General features: G+C 49.9%; 2 protein-coding genes across 2 annotated transcripts in view; one reads left to right on the top strand and one right to left on the bottom strand.

Moving 5' to 3' along the window:
* Positions 1-862: 862 nt before the first annotated feature.
* On the bottom strand, positions 863-2,280 carry LOC122379896 (trace amine-associated receptor 13c-like). Its single transcript, XM_043362475.1, has 2 exons — positions 2,152-2,280; positions 863-1,798 (listed from the first exon to the last, which is right to left on the bottom strand). Exons 1-2 carry the CDS (start codon positions 2,278-2,280, stop codon positions 863-865), a joined length of 1,065 nt encoding a protein of 354 aa, XP_043218410.1.
* An 11,687-nt stretch (positions 2,281-13,967) lies between these two features.
* The window catches only part of LOC122379950 (carcinine transporter-like), a 44,608-nt gene continuing 38,620 nt past the window's right edge, over positions 13,968-19,955 (top strand). The window contains exon 1 of the mRNA XM_043362639.1: positions 13,968-14,130. The gene's annotated coding sequence lies outside the window, so the exon portion shown is untranslated. The remainder of the gene's footprint in view (positions 14,131-19,955) is intronic.

Genomic DNA, 19,955 nt, shown 5'->3' with positions numbered 1-19,955 from the left:
ACATGTATAACTATGATTCACGTATGAACAGGCGGCACGCTCTGCTAAGAGATCAGGCGTCAAGAAATGCCCCGATATAGTCGGTAAGTTCAGAAACGCTGTCAGCCATCGAACAAACGGCGTGTCTCCAGCTGTTGATAAATGGCAAATACCAAAGTGCGGTGTCGCCTTTCCGTAAGTCGGTTGCAGATTAAAAACATGGGAAATAGAGCGTCAAGCGGTGGCCTAAAATGGATATATGGGGAGGGCTTTTAAAACGGGACAAGAAAAATAGCCGGGTCTGGATGGGATCACTACTAAAGCATGGCATTGTTGAAGAACGGGGGTATAACTGCACAAATATTGGAACAAGTCTTAGGACAGCTCAACATTACGTAAATATGTATAGTCAGAAACTTCAAGGCCATGGAAAGCGTGCTCGTGCCCTGTGCTGTCCGCGAGGTGGAGCACTGTGTGCGTTCCTGTAGCTCGCCACCCACACAACACTGTAACGTCAACGATTCAACAGCCCACCGCGCGCGGCACACGGCGCCACCGCGCGCGCAGCTCCGATTGAGCACCTCACAAAGTTCGTCACTGAGTCTGTTCATTTAGACAAGTCCCTGCTACCACTTCACATCACGGTATAAGTACATGACTGCCGCTGCTGTGCCGATATCTCAGAGTTCGCGGCATGGCGGCGAACGCACGTCCCACACACGAGTCTAGTGGAGGGGGAGTCGGACAGTACACCCCAATGCCTGCAGACATACAGCTGACAGCTAACGCTTTCACCTCGTTAGCTGTCTCGCGGCGGATGTTACTTCCACCAGCTTTGCGAACGGCCGTGCTCGGATGTCGGCTACTTTTCTAGCAGCCTCCGCTACCGACGCGAAAAAGACTGGCGGAGACGGCGTAGTGTGCTGCGCACCTCTTTGCGCATCCGAGTCGACGTGGCCAGCAGGATGACCGGGTGGATGAAGAACTCGGAGTAGACGATCATGTCGCAGATGAGGATGCCGATCGGAGGCAGGATCCAGCCATGAAGGCCGATCACCAGCAGGGTCGGAATATAGAGCACCAAGTGACTGAGCGTGACGAGGAACGAGGCCATGGCAGTGCGCTCCAGACCACGGTAGTCGAGTATGTGCACACTGGCCGGGTTGTGGGACGCGGCTACCTGTTTGCGGCGCAAAAAGATGGCCACTAGCACGTAGCCGACGATGATGGTAAAGAGTGCGAGGCAGTAGATGACGAGGATGAAGATGAAAAACACCGACGGCAGGTCGGGGATACAGAGGATGATGGCCGGCTCGAAGAGGGCGTCGTAGTTGGTGGTGACAAACACAGCAACGCTGAACGAGAAGAGCCAAGAGAGCATCACCACGAAACTGATAAACCGGATGGGGAACAGGGGGTACTTCCCGATGGGCAGACACGACGCCAGCACGCGGTCGATCTTCAGCATGATGAACATGATGATGTGCTGCAGCCAGAGCAGCACGTTGATGATGCTGTTTAGGCTGCAGATGACCTCGCCGAAGGTCCATTCGCCCTGCATCGTGGTGATGAGCGGCACGGGCAGCACGCACAGCGCCCCGATCAAGTCTACGATGCACAGGTTTTTAATGAGAAGGAAGTGGACGGTTTTCAGCTTCAGGTCGTTGTGGTAGATGTTCTGGATGACGCAGATGTTGAGGATGACGGCCGCTGTGATGATGACGCAGATGCAGAGCGACTGCGCCGGCTTGTTCATGATCCACAGCTCGGGCTCGCCGTTCTGCTCGTGTCGTTTTGCTTCCTCCAGCATCTTTTCCACCTGCGAGCAGAGCAAGTGGAGCGTCACGGAGCGACGCAGATGGCTTCGGCTGAAACACGACAGCTTCTGGCTGAATGGTTGACTGCTCGTCTTGTAGGTATTCACGCTATGTTTTCACGTAAATACTATCTATTTTTGTGTTGCAAAATACGGAAAATTATAACAATTCTTACACCAAATAAGGCATGCATATGCCTTTACTCAAGGCTCTACCGGGCTCATGCATCTTATTTACCTTTTTAGGACTATGTACCTAATATCCGGCGTAAACAATTATACCGGTATGGAAACAAACCCACTCTAGCTTTTTCTCTCTACATCTTCCCCCTCTCTTTCCCCCACTCGTGTCTCACCCATTCGTCCAGTACGGAGGAGTAGTTGGAGAAGATGCTGAGCAGGCTGCGCCACGCCTCCAGGTCGGACTGGGGCCGGGGCTCTCGGGCGCGGGCGGCCGCCTCCGGCACTCCCCCGGCGATCGCCATCGGTCACCGGTGCTGACCGTCGTCGGTGAAGCGGCTCGGTGCGGCGCCTGGTGAACAGAGAGGTGCCGTCAGACGCGGCGGGACGGAACGCAGACGAGGTGGCCGGTACAGGGACCTAGAAGAGGAACTTAATGTCGAGGGAAACTGGGATGCTAATGGATGTGCATTTTGCGAAGAAAATAAGGACATTGATCCTTGAGGAACCCTGTTGAATTAATGCGAGAGTGCTACCGATTGCAGTTCAGTGTTTTCCGGTTCGGTCCGGTGGCTGCCCGTAGCCTTCGGACCCCGCCGTGCCGGGGTCAGCGTCTGACCCGCTGGCGGACGGTGACGTCACTGGCCGGTCGTCGAGCGCCACCTATTGATTCCGGGCCGGGCCGGGCCGGCCGAGGTTGGTCCGTCCCGGGCCGAGCCTCCGCCGGCGGCGCTCCGGACTCCGGACCCGGAGTATGTCCGGAGTAAGGTACCCTGTCCGGGCCGGGCGGAGAGCAACGCCGGAGTCACGGACCGAGGCGTACCGGATGCTGAACAGAGGGTTAGAGGGATTATGGATAGAAGGTGGGATTAGCTCACCGGTTATTGGACGTCGAATTGATTAAGCAGATGTGATCTGGTGCGTAGCAAGGTTGAAGTGCTCTCTGGAGTGACTTTCCGATCAGTGCCAAATGATAACCTCATTCTCATCCTCCACAAAACGGGGCATTGTTAAAAGACAAAAAACGCACAAATCGTGACTCGAGAGGTTTCTACATTTCTATCTTTTTTCAACCGTAAATTAATTGCTAAAAATAAATTGCTTCAAAGGTCAATTGAAAGTTCTATCAACTTTCTTGTTTGCAACGCAATGCACTCGAGTGCTTACCGATGTATATTTGAGCTTCGTCTGATCTTCTTCTGTTGTCCATTATTATCAGTTTTATCCATAACTACCTAGTGAGTTTATCCCATGGTGACTGTAGTTATGGTAACGATGCACTTTACTGACGTCAGTGGGCTGGTTGCCATGGTAACGATACACAAAAGAACCAATGACGTCATGGGACTGCCCTCCTGGAATCCATTATTCATATAAGTATCTATCTGCGACTGAGAGCCCGATTGAGCGGTTAGAGGGCCTTGGATTGAGCGGACGCAGGGACAAATCAGCCGCTACTGTGGAGAAAATCAGACGGTAGGTACTGTGGAGAAAATCAGCCGGCACTTCGCCAGAACAAAGTGCAGGACGAGCTTAGAGGTCGATTCATTTCCGATAGGAGGCGGAGTGGGCAGGGAGGGGAAATACGGAGAAGAGGAGGGGATAAAAGGTGACAAAAGACAGGCTCGCATTGCGCTCGGCTGGCTGATTGGGCTGCCAGCTAGTTGTGGCTTATAGTCACCGTGGTTTTGGCAACTATAAAAAAAAATGTAATTAACCCGTGAATGTGTGTGAGTTCTGGAAAGCCGTACCTTTATCTATTGACAGTCTTCCTATGTGCTGTAGGGCGGGGCATCACCTCCATGTGAATCATCATTCATCCCTAATCCCTATAGATAAAGCAGCTTGGTCGATGACCCAGCACCTTCATTTGGTGGAGAAATACAGTGGGATCATATGGCCTGAGCTTTTTTTACGAAAGTATCTGTGTAAGTCATGCTGCTGCTGTTACTGCTTGCTACGATGTTGTTTGTTATCTACACACGGTCTGGCCGAGTGGGGGGGGGGGGGGGGGGAGTTAGGACCTCTTTCACCGTTTTGCCCTTATTTTATAGGCTAGGGCTTCGCGAAAAAAAAAATGTTGAGCATCGTTAGTAGACGCAGCGCCTGTGCCTGCATAATAGGTCTGAGGTCAAACGGTAACTTCTGAGGCTAGGTAAAACACCTGAAGATCAGGGTGAAGTCAATGGTAAACAATGGTCGTATGACTCAACATGAAGTGTACAATGCTTTTCGACGCTGGCATCATCGTCTTCGTCGCACTAGGCCGCGTTAAATGGTATACTTTGTCTGACAAAGTTTGATTCCGGTGTCGGTCTCAGGTCAAGGTTAGGTCAAAGTCTCTCAGTCAGGAAGTTGGTTGGGGTGGTCATTTTTCATACAACTTTATGTTAGCAGGTTACAATACAGAGTTAGTTGGTGCCGTTACCCGACTCGCCGGCTAACCTTCGCCGGCCGAGGTGGGTGTACGAGGTTCGACCAACCTCGTGACCTGAAGAGCGCTGACCTGACCTTGACCCGAGGTCAACACCTTGAGTTGACCTCATCCGAACAAAAGGTATACCATTCGACGCGCCTGAGCATGGAGAATACGATTGTGTCAAAATCACGGCTCTGCGACCATTTTTGGCAAGCTTTTTTACCAAAAACTGAACCCGTGCCTTGGGTCACTTGACTTGACTTCAGAGGTCACCGGTTGACCTGAGACCCTAACATCGGATGATCGGGTACCAATCGCTGCGTGTCGTAACGGCGCACACGCCCGTTCGTTTCCGCGAACCTCTAGCTCCATTAGGGGTGAAATTGCGAGAGGGGTCCCTACCGACTCGGCCAACATATATGTAGAAAACCAAAAATTTGTAAAAGAAATCGGACGACATCAAATGACTTTAGTGACACGATAAAAGTATGACGTCATGCAAGGTCTAAATTGCAAATAAAAAGAACAAATAAAAGATGAAAATAAATGAACAAGAAAATGCGACATCACGTGCATGAGGTAGGAGTAGAGCAACGCCGGCGGAAACCAGCGCTGAATAAGCAGTTTCCGTGTTTCTCCTGCTGAGTTATAATGAAAAGGTTACGTGACATACCTGACACGTGATCTGGTGCTTGACAGGTGACTGTCATGGAAACAATTTATAGGGATTCAGAAGCTTTCTATTTACTGAAAGTTTCAAGATTCCCTGGCACTGAGAGAATTTCAAGTTGCGACATTTACATGGATAATGCAGAGGTCTAAAACTTGCGATTATGACTTAGGTCGGTGACTTGACCTGACCCATGAATGCGATTTTAGGCAATTGTTCATGACAAAATGCTGGCACAAAACCGCTAGCTTCGTTTAACCCGCGAGTTGCTGGTGAGGGGGGGGGGGCGTTAAACGCCCCCCACTTTTTCGCCGCGCTATAGCATAACAACAGCGCGAATTGATTGAAGTATATTGTGACAAAGTTTCAAAAATCGGTCGAAAATTTTTTGAGATATCGAGGTCTTAGTGACGTCATGTTTTTAATTTTCGACCAAAAACGGCATATGTTCGAAAAATCATATAAAATCACAGAATAGACATTTAGACCGCCAATACCATGGAAAATCAAATGGCTATCTTCGATTTTTCATTATCTTTTCGAATCTTCCAAAATCTTGAACTGAATCTTGGCATTTTCTCGTGACTACTTCACGACCATGATGCATGCATTTCTTAAATTACCTATGATGAAATAAATGTTACCATCGTGTTCTACGCCCAAAATTACCCATAAAACATATGTCACACTCATAGGCTGCAAATATCAGTTTAGATTTTCGGGGATATGTGCCTACCTGGTTGACCTGAACATGACCCTGACCTATGCTTGACTGACCCCTACATGGATCTGACACTCTTGTAGGCCTTATATGAAGGATTGTGCACCGTTTTGACAGAGTTTATGACGAGAGGCGCCCATTGCGAGGTTCCGAAGTCCATGCTACTGAAAGCCCGATTTCAGGTGTTTGACCTGACCTTGACCCGACCTGTGACCTCAAAACTCATTTTTAAAGTACTCATCTGAAGCGTCTCGTCGCGTTCTTTCGTTTGCCGCCTCGTGCGTTTCTCCGCGCCTATTTATCGGCTGGGGGCGTTTAACGCCCCCCTCAGCAAACGGCGGGTGGCGAAATACCCCAGCAACTGCCGGGTTAAATTCTCATTTGCGAACTGGATGCATCAATACGATACATAGAAACGCTATTGGTACCGTGGTCGTTTCCGCTGAACAGGTGCAGCAACCTGCTGTAAAAGGTATAATAATCGAGCAGAAATGTCATGCACATATAATCTGATCCTGTGGGAGCCCAGCACAGACAATGAATGAATTAATGATTTATTGACTGGTCACAAATGTAATTTCTGCTCTAGTTCCAAATTGTATGACGTTAGTCGGCAACATCTTGATGCTCTTTGAGGCGAAGTGAAATTCATTTCAGCGTTTCGCTGTGCGAGATCTGCAGGGCTCGCCGTGTTCTCGCTGTGTAAGGTCACATTCTGACATTTGGAGCGGTACCGTACCGTGACTGCGCCACGTCACGGCACCACCACTCGTCTGTATTTTGTGACTGGCCGCGGCACGGAACGGCACCGAGCGAGGAATGACCAGAGGTCAGGCGTGCGGACCGGCGGCGGACTGGGACGGCAGGGGCGGCGCCCGGCGGGCACTGCGCGCCATGGGGCGGTAGCTCCAAAAATCCGTGGTCAAAGTAGACTTTTGGCCCTGTACAAAGCCATAGACAACATTGGACACCTCGTTCTACCTGAAGCCTTTTAGGCTGACTACTCGCCAGCGTAGTTTCGCCCGATTTTAAAACGAACAGTAGACGCATTGTCCTGACCAGACCCGTGCCCGACAAAATACATGTCCCCCTACCGAAATCATTGTAGGGCGATCAGAAGGCACGTCGCCTTTCCCAACCCATGGTCAAGGAAAACGCCTCTCCCTGTCCGCATCCGTGACTAACGCCTGTCCGCATCGCCAGCTCGCGGTCCCCAGCGGCCACTCGGCCCGCGCGCTCCTGGGAGTGCCCCGGCACGCAGACAGTGCACGGAGGTCACGGTAACCAAAGCGGGCCGGCCGGTGACATAATGGTCCATATAACTCTGGTCGTTTTACGACCTTCAGCTCCAGGCACAAGTGGTCGTAATACCACCAGGGATGTGCCGGCAGACAGCAGTGGCACAGACTGTGCCAGATGCCCTGCAGATTTGCGCTCCCTGCTCAATGGCGACAGCGCTATGATGGAAGGGGTCTGCCCATTTCGTCCGCACGCCTGGACATTAGCATACGCGCCACCGTTGCTTGTCGACGTGAGGCCATGTCAGACGTGACCTCTGAGGTGAGTGAACAGACGGACACTGCGCTACCGGCGATGGTGCGCACAATTACTGCCAGTAACTGCGGCGCCTGTCGACTGCATTGGGCTGGTGCACGAAGGGAGATCTGCCGTGCAGCCACGACAGGTGACCTGCAGTGAACCGAGTGCCAGACCCTACAGGAAGCTAGGAGCAAAGAGAGGCAGCTGAATTGCAGTGAGAAAAGAAAGGATTCAGACGGCCTGCAGCAAAGTGAGAGGAGACCTTCAGAAAACGAATGGATGAGAATCACGGTCACGAGGCTACACAGGGAAGAGGTTCACATACGTTCTCGAGTATGAAATTCTTACCTACCTGTTTGGTGAAATTTATCATGCAGTGCTCTTTCGTTTCTTACAATTTTCTCCTTAAAATTGGTGTATGGTTTTCCATTTTAATTTTATCTGGCCGCCGCCAATGCATCTATCAATACCTAAGCAAACGGTGTTTCTAAGCGTTTAAATGGTAACTTTTAAGACAGCTTGAAAAGTTTTAGACGCGGTTTTGATTACTGCTTAGCTAATTAATTGATGTAAACATCCCTTCATCACAATGTCGCTAAAGAATAAGGTCGTGTAAAACTGATTTCGACCCTTTCATCAAATGTGACGTGATATTGGATTAGAATGTTGGACTTTCGGATATCTACACATGCTCACTTCAAGCCGGGCATCCTTCCGCTACTTACCTGATCACATAGCGTTGTGTGTCCTATCGACGATATGCAGGTTCCATGGTGCCATAGAGAGGAGTTCCTCGAAGAACTTGGAGTCACTGACGGACCTCAAGTCCAGCACGTTCTAAGCGGCGCCATGGTCTGATAATTATCGAGCGTGATAACTTGCGCGCTACCACGCCTTCGTCACATATGACATCTATGAAACGTGACTGTGATAGTTTGATACTATCTACTGACCCAAGTCTTCGAGCATCAGGTTTACACTGACCTGATCAGAACCGTTTTCTATCATTAACTCGCCGAAAGTTGTCACTCTAAGTCCAACCTAAGATTCAACACTGGCTGAACCTCAAACCACAGAACTCTTCTATATTCAATTCAGTCACCAACTGCAGGCCCTGTGTCCGTTTCACACCACGGCGTTCCACAGTCCACGGCGCTCCGGTCGCCGTGACTGCGGCCGCCGGTGCGCCGCTCGCCGATCAATCGCCGCCGCCGACGGAGCCGACGCGCGTCGGTGGCGACGCAGTGACGTCACGCACCGTCGGACCATCTCGGCGAGAGGAGGCGTCTGCGGACGAGACCGGAGAACGGGGTGGACCGAGTGGGAGGGCGCCGAGTGGCCCTGGAGGGGGGGGGGGAGGGTGCTCAGGCTGTGGAGGTGGGACCGATTAGACGGAAATACTGCGCGGCTCTTCCTGTGACATCCTGGATCTGGATAACCACGATGACCACGAAAAAATGTAGACTGATCGCGGCACGGGGTCGTAATTGTCACCAGCTGATGACTGTCTCGACTGCAGACGCTGCTCTTTATAGGGAAGTCTGTCCCGACGTATTATTGTTAAAAAGTAGAGGTCCTGTTTCATGTTTAGGTATCATAAAATAACAACAACAAGCAAAGCAATAATCCAATTAGATCGTGAACATTTCGAGTCATGAGCAGAACAAACGAACAACATCACAACACAGAACAAACGACGATCAACCTAGCACTATGTCGCTGCTGTCAACAGACTTGGGCGATCATCTGGCATTAGTCGATAACATCATACGTAAACACACAGGTCATTAGTTGACTGCGCAGTAGCGGGTTTCGCGGCGGACCATTCGTCTGTCGGCAAATACGCCCGGTCGTGTGTACTCGGTGGGCCACTAACTACAATGCGCCGCCGCGGGTCGCGGGGCGGTGCTCCGACCGATGCAGCACTATCCGTCACCGCTATGGGCGCCGCGGTGGGCGGAGGTAGACGCAGGGCATCGGTCACCGTGTGCTGTGGTGTGCGAGGGAGCCGGAACGTATCGCATTATTGAGAGGCTGTATGTGTGATGGGGGGTAAACACATTCAGAGGATGGATGAATATCGATACTGCTTATCAGGCTGTGTTCTTTTCCGTAAAGCGCGTGTGATGGAAAAGACCATGCCTATTCGTTCGTTGATTAAAGTTCTTTAAACATATTACATACGCAATTACAATTAAAACGTAATTGCAAAGTAGTTTCGCTCAATGGCGGCGGAACACCTTCAATTAAGGTGGGCACTACGGACTTTTGGTCCCATTCTTTCCATGCAACGCCCATAGGGCCGATGTTAAAATGCCAAAATCAAAGGGGGCGCGGTGCCCCGGTGCCCCCCCCCCCCCCGCTCCGATGGTTGCGTTGTTCCAGGATGCAAAGAGGACGCTTTTATTCGCTTTTTGTGCCATTTTTCATATTTAAAGCGTTGTTTTGATTACCAAGTTTGATAAACGGACGTAACGTCTGAACAGTAACAGTTTACCCGCAAATGTGCGGAAAGCTCCTATCTAAGGATTTTTTTTTTCTAAATGAGAGAGAAGCTAAAAACGCTTCGATGTGGTCAATAATTAGAAAGATAAATGATAATCCTGTCAGAATGGAATGAGGGCGAAGGAATAATGATGCGAACGTCAGAAGATGGGCGTAATAATTTCAATAATAATCATTCATTCATTTATTTCAAGAACACAAAGCCGAACGAACCAATAAGTGATATGATAAAATGGTGACAGACCTATAGATATCGAGAAAGAAGAACATGACATCAATATGCGAGTGAAATGTAAAGGTCGTGCCGATCCAATGATGACATGGAAGGCAAACAAACTGATGACCGCTGCGTTAACAATGCGGCGGAGTTCTCCGACTGTGACGTAGCCAGGGGTGTGGCTGAGGGTGCGGTCACGGGTGCGGTCGGACAGACAAACGACCGTTGCATCAGCGGCCGTCTTCAGCCGCGGCTGCGTCTCCTCTCCGCGCCGACTGATACAGGCCGTATCACAGTCATAAGGACCGCCGCCGTGCCTCCCCCTCGTATGCCCAGACTATCACACCGAGTGGAGAGGGTCGTGTGGGGGGGGGGGGGGGTGCCGAGGTCGCCTCAGGCCTCTCCGTCTGTAAGGGGCGGGGGTGGTATCTGCGTTGAGTTGAGGCCTTCCCAGACAGCCGTGAGGCCGACAGCGGGTGGCCGCGTGCGCTGCGACTCCGGTCTTGGTGTGAACTGTCAGGTCACTGACCCGTGATTGAGACTGCTGGTGACCAACCCCGTGGTGTGACCGGGCCGATACTGACTGGCCGTGACTGCTAACTATACTGCCTGCGAGGTCAGCTTTCAGGGTAGGCTAGCCTACTGGGTAGTGGATAGTGGGTATGCTACAGGCCGGATAATATCAAAATTTTGTGTACTTACATGACTGTGAACGAAGTACGAACTCTTATTTAATATATTTCGTAATAATTAAGGGGTACAAACAATCATAGGCATATAAACAAGGCAGAACTTAGGCAGCAGTTAGTCTTAGAGACCCGCAGCTTTTACAGATACGTGCATGAGTGTAAATATCTTGAGAACCCATTCCTTGTTATGCAATAGGTCCGTCTGTAGACCTACCACTCCATAGATGTCACGCCATCGTGTCAGCAGCTGTCATTCAGGAACCGGAACCGCATCGCTGGCGTGCTGAGCAGTCCAGAGTCGCAGTACCTGCCGCCTATTTTTTTGTCTGACCACGACAACCGGACACACCCTTTTTCCAAAAACACGGGCCAACAACACTGATTGTCGCACAATTTGAACTATCGTAATCTCTATTTGACAAATATGGCATGTTACGTGATGTGGCCCATTGTGATAGTTTTATTAAACTCTCGCTCGTGCACGACATTGTCCCTCAATACAATGCGAGCAACTTCGAGAGCGCACTGGTATAACCTATGCCGATGGGCTCACGACATTTGAAGCATACCTACGTTTCACCTTCATGAAACCAGGACCCACAACCACCCGTTCGTCCATTCGGACAAAATTTCTATTGAAAACCCAAATTACCGATAGGTATGCTCATGCAGTACGAGTTGCGTGTACTATGACCAGTGAAGCGCAAGAGCTGATAATCCGAAGTGGTGACAACGGCTCGATGCTTATGTACACCCACGAGTACCAAGTGGCACGTATACCAACTGATTGCCACCCGCCCGACTGTCACTGGCGATGTCAAAGATAAGGGGCCCGGAATTCCGCCTACACACCCCGTTCAGACTCGGTGGCGTTGTAAGCTACAGCACCTACACCGCTTTTCAGTGTCGCTGCATCGAACTATTGCGTCACGCCGTGTAGATCGAAATATAAGACCCGTCGTTCATCACGCCAACACGTTGTCCGCTTTGCATCCGCTCACTACCAGCTTTGTCCGACTACTATACATACTCTCATCAGCACCTGCTTACGAAGCTGGAGATCGATGCGATTGGGCGTAACATTTTCAGTAGACATTATTCTGCAGCTGAGACGAGCGATACCGCAGCCGCGCTGGCTAATTCGACGAGCCCGCGCTGGAATTCGGGGTAGGTGGTGCAGGATATATCCTCCACCACCGGTGGACTATAGTCCACTGGTAGTCGTCACAGTAAACTATAGTCCACTGGCGCTGGGTTGAGGTACTGAGCTGGAACATTGGAGCTGGACTGGCTCATCTTTGTGGTGCGGAAGCCGGCGAGAGAGCTCTTTGGGTCCGACAACAACGGTTGAAACGACCGCAAATTGAAATTAAATCAAAGCAATACACATTTAACTGACCGAATGTCGTACCCCATAGTCATATAAAGTATAACGGGTATGTACCTAAAACATTTGCTGTCTAGGTCCATTAAATTTGACTGTAGCTATATTGAGCTATTCCGCAATCCAGGGGCATGAATCATGATAAACCAGAATCATGTTTATGCATTTCTGCATCAATCCGATGAATCTATAAGCCGGCACTTCCATCAAGGAGTCTGAAGTCTCGGTCTGCAGTAGTTCCCCAAGCCAGTAATCTGACCACCACTTCTGACCGCGGGCCGGTCCCGTCAGAGTCGAATCGCTGTAATCGAAGCAACTCGAATTCGGGCCATCACCTCCTTTCCGATAAATTCAATGATTTGATGCCACCGCCTATCTTGACTGCGCTAACATTCTTGACCACTTGGTAACCCCCCAGTGGATCCATGACGCAGATTCGAAATTCAAAAATCTCTGCATCATCATGTTCACGGTCGACTCCTTTTACCGATCGTTGAGCAGTCAAGTGTTTGGTTTGTACCGAGCCGTGTGCCCGGCTGCTCGCTCCTCGGGCACTCCTACACTGAGCTGTCTACGGCGGAGACGTGTGCGGCGCGGCGGAGACTCGGGTGGTGGGGGCGTCAGCGGCGCGGCGGCGGCGGTGACGGCGCAGACGAGCGGCATCACTGCCAGAGCGGACAGCAGGCGCGCTATCTGGGCCTCGCCACCTTTTGTCCTGTCGCCTCCGGTCAGCGCTCGTCTCGTCGGCACGGGCGGGGCGCCGCGACGTGGCTGCCTATCGCGCTTATCGCGGGGACTCATCGGTCGGCCGATACCCACGTCTGACCCAGGGACCTTGAGGAGACGCCGTCCGTATACTGGCACCTTAGATTTTGTTGATTTACAGGAACTGCCTACGAGCTGTAGAAGTTAGTTTATCGAATGACTTTTATTGAAGTGATGTTCGAAGGGCATCAAAATTGAATTTTGGTTCAGACAATGGCCAGACCTCAGGGTCAAACAATTATCAGTTGTGGGTATAGGTAGGCATGGGTCTGGTATACCCACAGAACATGCAGAATTTCTGGATTCCCAACCGATTCTGTAGATATAGTTCCACTCCATAGTCCATGGTAGCTTCAGTAGACACTTTCGGCTTTCGCATCGTCTATGGGACCAGTGAAACTTGAAGGGCGCTCAAAAGAGCAGACCATAACCAGCTGTAACAGAAGAGAGCCTGTGACATTGTTCACATTATTTGACATCGGACAGAACCACCCTAGTCTGATGCCAACTGAGGTTGGACAGATCAAAGAACTCGGATAGTTTTGTCCGCCCACAGCATCGACCAACAGTAGCTGAGATTCGGCACAGACCCGCCCGATTGCGCCCAGCGCCACCGAAGGGCTGTGCCGCGAGCTGTTCACGTGCTCAATTTACAGCCGCATGGAACACTTGGCAACAGTCGTAAAGCCCATTGAAAGCCCTGTGCAGGAGCGTCATCTTCTTTAATCACTTGAGAACAATGGCTCGCGCTGGGAAGTAACTCGTCACCGCGCCGATTGCGGCCACTCCTCGGTGCTCGTTAGACGTCACGTCCACCGAGTCATTGGCTCCCTTCTGACCTCGCCACTTCTCCCAGCTCGTTCTTCAGCCTATGACACGCGGCCACCGGCGCTGTGGTTGTTGCCCGAGGCCAATGACGTCACAAACACGTCATATAATGACGTCAGGACAGTGGCGGCACCAGCCGTGATTCGCAGTTGCCGGCAATATCTGCGCACAGCGGAGGGTGTGCTGGCGCCGCCTCGTCAGCCTCAACGAACTCTCATGGGTACAGATGGTAGTTTGATGGGCGGCGCGCGAGCTGCGTTGGCCGGTCGGGCTCCCACTGCGAGCTCCCAGTGCTGGGGCGGTCGGGTCGGTGGGGGTCGAGTCCGACCGAGGGCCTCTTCCGGTGAGGGGTGGGACGGGGCCAGCGGCGACCCTCACACCTGGGACACGCGTCGTAGACCGCCCAGAGTTCACGGAGGTGAGTGGACCGTCGAATTTGACTGGCGCAGGCGGTCGCTGTCTGCCTATGAATAGACTTCGGAAATTACCAGAGCTCCTGATTCGTTGAGTCTATTTTCTTTGCTTTTTTACATTCTAGTTATATGGGTTAGCGTATGTGATGGTGATAAGTTATGTAAACTGTGCAAAAGACGTCCCTGCCTATGAGAGGACTTAAAGTGAATGGCCATTTAGCAAAACTCCCAGGGCTGGTTGAAAGTGTCGCTGTTCAGCTGCGGCCATGGACGGCTAGCGCGACACCGACAGTCGACACTCAAGCAGCACGGTCTGTTGGATCGTGTTCAAGTTAGTGACCTATGGCCAGATGTGGTATTGCACGAGCTCGTGAGACTCAATGTTTTCTCCAAACTCGCTGGCATTGGTGTGGATTCACCCAGGGATAACCGCGAGACACAACCTATGCGTCCAGCTGCCACCACTCTTGTAGGTGATATTTTACCTGTCATGCTTCCTTGTGTCGCCCTCCCTCTGTCGTTCACTCTCGGCAAAATGTGGGCCAAGGCCACCAGGAGCTCAGACGGACCATTGAGGTGTGCCGGTGCCGGCATCTGTTCGGAGTCTGAGGGAAGGCGAGGCTGGCATTGTTCTTTTATGATTTATTGTTTTTTTTTCGCGGGCAACTACTGCTACAGCTTTCTGCAGCTCCGAATTATAGCTTGTAAGTTGTAACATGCGTGTTTCCAGACATTTATTGTTCATATCGGCTTCATTGCTCTTCAAAATTTCGAGGGGTGGCTAATCTATTAAAAAGGGGCTAAAATTAGGTTGGGTAATCAGCAGTGTGATGTGAGCCCGATACATTTCCATCAGTCCGCTCAACCCTCTAACTGTCCCTTCCTCCGTCCGTCCGTCCGTCCGTCCGTCCGTTCATCCGTTCGTCTGTTCCGGACCGTCTGTCCGTCTAGCCGTCTAGCTTCCCGCGCCTATGCCCGTCTTTCTTGTCGTCTGCCCGCCCATCCGCTCGTACGTCCATCAGTACGTCATCTATCCATCCGTCTATCCGTCATCTGTCTGCGGTTTTATCCGTCCGTTCATCCGTCCCTCGAGTCATGCATCATGGCCTCAGTGCTCTTTCCATGGCTAGGTCATTACATAGATGGTTTACAGCTTACGAGCAAGCAGGATTTGCGTCATAAGCGGGTATAGTGAGCTGCTGCCTTTCCAGAAGTCCTGTGCGTCAGAGCTATTTGCTCTCAGCTTGTGCCTTGGATCGTTAATGAATGACAGACCGTCTTTAGACGTTTCTAGGCCGCAATGATCGGCTCGAATAGCGGCCATGTTTGGAGAACGTGTGTTTGCCGTGCTAAGTAGGTACCTTCTGTTGACGCTATTTTCAAGCGCAATAAGGCAGCTGATCGATGAGGTCTTGGGAAGGACTGACATGACTGCCTGCTTGTGTGCGTTCAAGGAGCTTTGGTCTCTTGGGAATTTCAATTTTTGATAGAGCCTTAAAAGGTATCAGTGTACCTAGGCATAGCAGGTATATATTTACAGATTATAAGTAGGTGTTCCTTGGTTTATCGCCCTCCCGATTGGGAGTGTGATGATACAATTAAGATCCCATCATATTTCGTGTCCATTCACAGTTGTGCCAATAACGCCCTATGAAATGATGTTATATTTATCCCGAAATTGTTGATATTTTTATCAGTTTCCTTGAGCTCTTGTTGTCGAGATAAAGATAGGTATGTGTGGATGACTAATTAATCATTCACTAATTGAAAGGCCTTCATTAGCATTCGTATGGCATGAGGTTAGGTCTTAGAGACGATATTTGTCAAGGATGAGTGGCTCAGCACCGATTGTTGATGAATTATGAGTCAGTGAGCTGTACTCATATTTGGCGATTGTTTCATCGGGCAGCAGCCAAACTAATTGTTCTGTGCGCCGGCATATACCTACCGCCAGAACATAACGTTCATCTTTAGTTAGCATAAAGAGAGCGAAAACACCCTTGATGAAATAATATGCACCGGTGAATTACATAGGCAGCTTTTCACGCTAACTTCTTCCGAGCAGCAGCATGAAGTCTGAACGTAAAAAGGGCACTGTTTCAACATTCGTCAAAACTTCGGTAGATGGAGAGGACTGTTTTAGATTAGCCCGCGCCCTGCTGGGGGGGTGTTTGAACACCCCCCCCCCCCTTGTGGTTTTTCGCGAATACCTCAAAAACGGCGGCGCTCCGCGCCGCCGTTTTTGGTACACCTTATGATACATCAATTCTACACACGTTGTGAAAATTTCAGACCAAGGTCATTCAAGGTCAGGTCACCAGGTCACTTGAAGTGACCTCACTTTATAAAAAGTTTCAATGTCTGCCATTGCTACACCGAGTGACTGATCGCTTTGAAACTTTCAGCGATTGATAAAGGTAACAGCATCTATAAAATGTGTATCTCAGAATTTTGATATCGGTGACCTAAGGTCAGGTCAATTTTGCGACCTCCCCATTATAAGTCAATGGGAGAAAATTGAAATGCGCCTCTTTTGGACGAAAGGCGTTATAAACACTCCCAAACACTGAATTACATATGGTTTAAACACACTGAACATGAAAATGGTGTCCGTGGCCCCTGGGGCATTCCACGATAGATCGTACCAGGCCCGTCACCCTCATCTCTCAGATTTGAATGAAAATCGGTACTAGGGGTAATCATAGGCTCCAAAAACACCTGCCAAAATATCAGACTTCTCAGATGAAAACTTTTTGAGCTAAATTGCATAATATTTTCTAAACTTCAGATTGTAGGGGTGAGTTTGATGAGCTATAACTCAAAAACGAGCTAAGCAAGCAACAAACGGTAAACAGCTTTGAACTAACGATGAATCAACGATTAATACAGCTATTTTAAAATTGGAAAGAAAAGCTTTACATATTGAAAAAAGTCGTAATACTTTTTAAACTGTCTATAACGGCCCTTGGGACCTAAATTTTTGCCATTTTTATTTCTACAAAATAAGTTTCAGGTCATTTAAAATCGACATGCAAAAAATTAGAAAGGTGTTCTTTCTATAAGTCCCTCATTTTAATACATACAAAATGGGTTTCCGGGGAGTCGGTACGACCCCAGCTCGCCGTTTCGCCTCTAATGGAGCTAGAACCTTGCGGAAAAAAAGAGCATGTGCGCCGTTACAAGATGCATCGAATGATACCACATTTTAAGGTCTCAGGTTCATTGGTGACCCCTGAGGTCATTTCAAGTGACCCAAATTACGGGTCCGGTTTTTGGTAGATAACTTCGCAACAAATGGTCGCAGAGCCGCGATTTTGGCATCTTTGTATTTGCCTAGCTCCGGCGCGTCGAATGGTATACTGTTTGTTCTGGTGAGGTCAGCTTAAGTCGCTGACCTCGGGTCAGCACACTGCCATGTATTTGGCTCCGCTCCCCGACCGGGCGGCCCAGCCGGCAGCCAGCCCCCGGGCATCACGTGACCACCCCGAGTCCGCGGCAAAGCCAACCAGCGCGGCGCTGGACAAACAGCGCCGCCACAGAGATGGTTAACAGTCGGGTCAGGCGACGAATCTGGGTGAATGAGATCATATTGCACATCATTCGATTCGCAAGGTCTTCCCGAGTCCATTGGTAGCTTTCCCGTCTCTCTAGCTCAATTTGATCGAGAGTTATTGACGAAAAACTCTTATGACCCTAGTGACGTGCGAATGACGTCACGCAAGGTCAACAATGCAAACGTGAGGCAAAAATTACTTCAATTGGACTTTCAGTAACCAGTGATGTCACTAGGCAGCTTTACCACGCCATTTGTAGGCTCTCTTCCCGAAATCACAATTCGAGACCATTACGGTGACGTATGTATGTATGTATGTATGTATTCATCTAAAATCCGTCCACATGATGGCTTTTCGGGATTTGCGTCAATACAAGATAGCACACTCATGGAACGACATAATAAAACGAGACATAAGAGCAGACACTCGCCATATTCATAAAATACATAAAAGGTGAAAATTCATAAAAGGTGAATTCATAAAAGGTGAAGGTTTAAAATGTAAGGCTAAAAGCGAAGACTTCGTGACGCAAAATAAGTACATTTATAGAAAGAACACCTTCCTAATTTTTTGCATACTACTTAATAATGATCCAAAAATGTTTTTTGGTTAATAAAAATTCAAAAAAAATTTGTTCCAAAGGCATAAAAATGCAAATGAAAGGAAATTCGATGTGTTATATATCAAAAATAGTTTATCTTTCAAAATTTTAAAAATTCATATTATTCTTTGTTTCAATGCAACTTCGATGCTGTATAGCATTTGGCATTTGGATTATCCGTCTTAAGGCCGCCGTCCACTGCGCGGAACGCGTGCGGTCCGTACGGAATTTAACACAGAACCCTATGGGCGCATCCGGTCCGTACGGAAATCGTGTGCGCTCCGTGCGGACCGCATCCGAACGGCAATCAGCTGTTGATTTTCCGTCAGCTCTCCGCAAGCGTTTCGGAAGCGGTTGCTACGGAAACGAAATAACAAAGTCCGACATGCTGAACTTTTCTGCGGAGAACGCAGGCGGAACCTAGCCTTGGGCGGAACGGACGCGGACAGGTGCAGTCTTCCGTCTTCGAGTTTTCAATTGCAAATTTAAGAAATAATTTCAACTCTTTCAAGATGAAGTAAGGCCGCCGTCCACTGCGACGGAATTCCGTCCGGAGTCCGTCCGGAATGTCGCCGCACGCTGGCCGCATCCGGTCCGGATGCGGTCCGGATGCGGTCCGGATGCGGAGAGCTAATAAATGTTTCCTATCACTTATTACCAAATAAAATATTGCAAGTAATTACGGAGCGAGCGAAGCGAGCGGAGTCTCATACTGAAGTAAGGGAAAATCCTGAGTATGAGCGGCCGGCCGTGGGGACGCTCTTCAAAAGCTAATATCTTAGGAACGGGACATCCGATTGACAAGCGGTCTTCTTTACTGAATGTCACTTGGACGTAAAAGTTCTGTGGTGTGATGGCCACCATGCGTTCGTGCCAACCACCGCACGTGGCGCGTGGTAAAGTTGGACATTTTTTAAGAACCCCAAAATTGCAACCTCAATAACAGCACAACGGTTGGGCCGATTGAATTGAAACTCGGTACACAGTTAGGTCTCCATCAGATAATTCATCTGCATGTGTTAAGGTTGGGGTGCTACAGCACGTGCGCACGTGCAAGGGGCGCTCCCAGATCTCGAGAACGGCTGGGCCGCTTGCACTCAAATTTGGTACACGGTTGGGGACCAGTTAGTAGGGTGCCGTGCAAAAGTCAGTTTGGACCCCGCTTGCACGTGCGCACGTGCAGTGTGCCGCTTCCAGATCTCGAGAACGGCTAGGCCGATTGCGTTGAAATTTGGCACATCGCTAAAGACCGGTTAGTAGGGTGCAGTGCACAAGTTAGTTGGAGGTACCCCCTCGCAATTCGCACGTGCAAGGCCCATCCTCTCGCTCGCTCCGTTGGTCGCCCAAAAGGCGTTTTACTGGTGCTAGTAAATTGCTATATTTTCTTTTGTAATAACTGATAATTGCTCTTCACAAAGTGTTAGCAAGTGTCCGTGAGCTTTCCGTCTGCGGTCCGGATGCGGTCAGCGTGCGGCGACATTCCTGACGGACTCCGGACGGAATTCCGTCACAGTGGACGGCGGCCTTTAGAGTTACAGCCCGCCAAACTTGGCGCTGCAACGCAAGATCCAAAACATGTTATACATTATAACTCAAAAACTACTCATCTGATTAGCCTGAAATTGTCACAGGAGGATTCAGAGCCCCTGATTACCCTTTAGACCAATTATCGTTA

The sequence above is a fragment of the Amphibalanus amphitrite genome, unplaced genomic scaffold, assembly GCF_019059575.1.
Source record: "Amphibalanus amphitrite isolate SeventyFive unplaced genomic scaffold, NRLGWU_Aamphi_draft 000087F_arrow, whole genome shotgun sequence".
Classification (NCBI taxonomy): domain Eukaryota; kingdom Metazoa; phylum Arthropoda; class Thecostraca; order Balanomorpha; family Balanidae; genus Amphibalanus; species Amphibalanus amphitrite.
The sequence above is the reverse complement of the archived record's forward strand: the minus strand, read 5'-3'. Positions and strand labels throughout refer to the sequence as shown.

Excerpts from the sequence above, each read along its gene's own strand:
- LOC122379896 (XM_043362475.1), bottom strand. The coding sequence starts at position 2,280 with ATGGCGATCGCCGGGGGAGTGCCGGAGGCGGCCGCCCGCGCCCGAGAG. Across the intron at positions 1,799-2,151 it reads CCTCCGTACTGGACGAATGG|GTGGAAAAGATGCTGGAGGA; the intron begins GTGAGACACGAG and ends CTCTGCTCGCAG.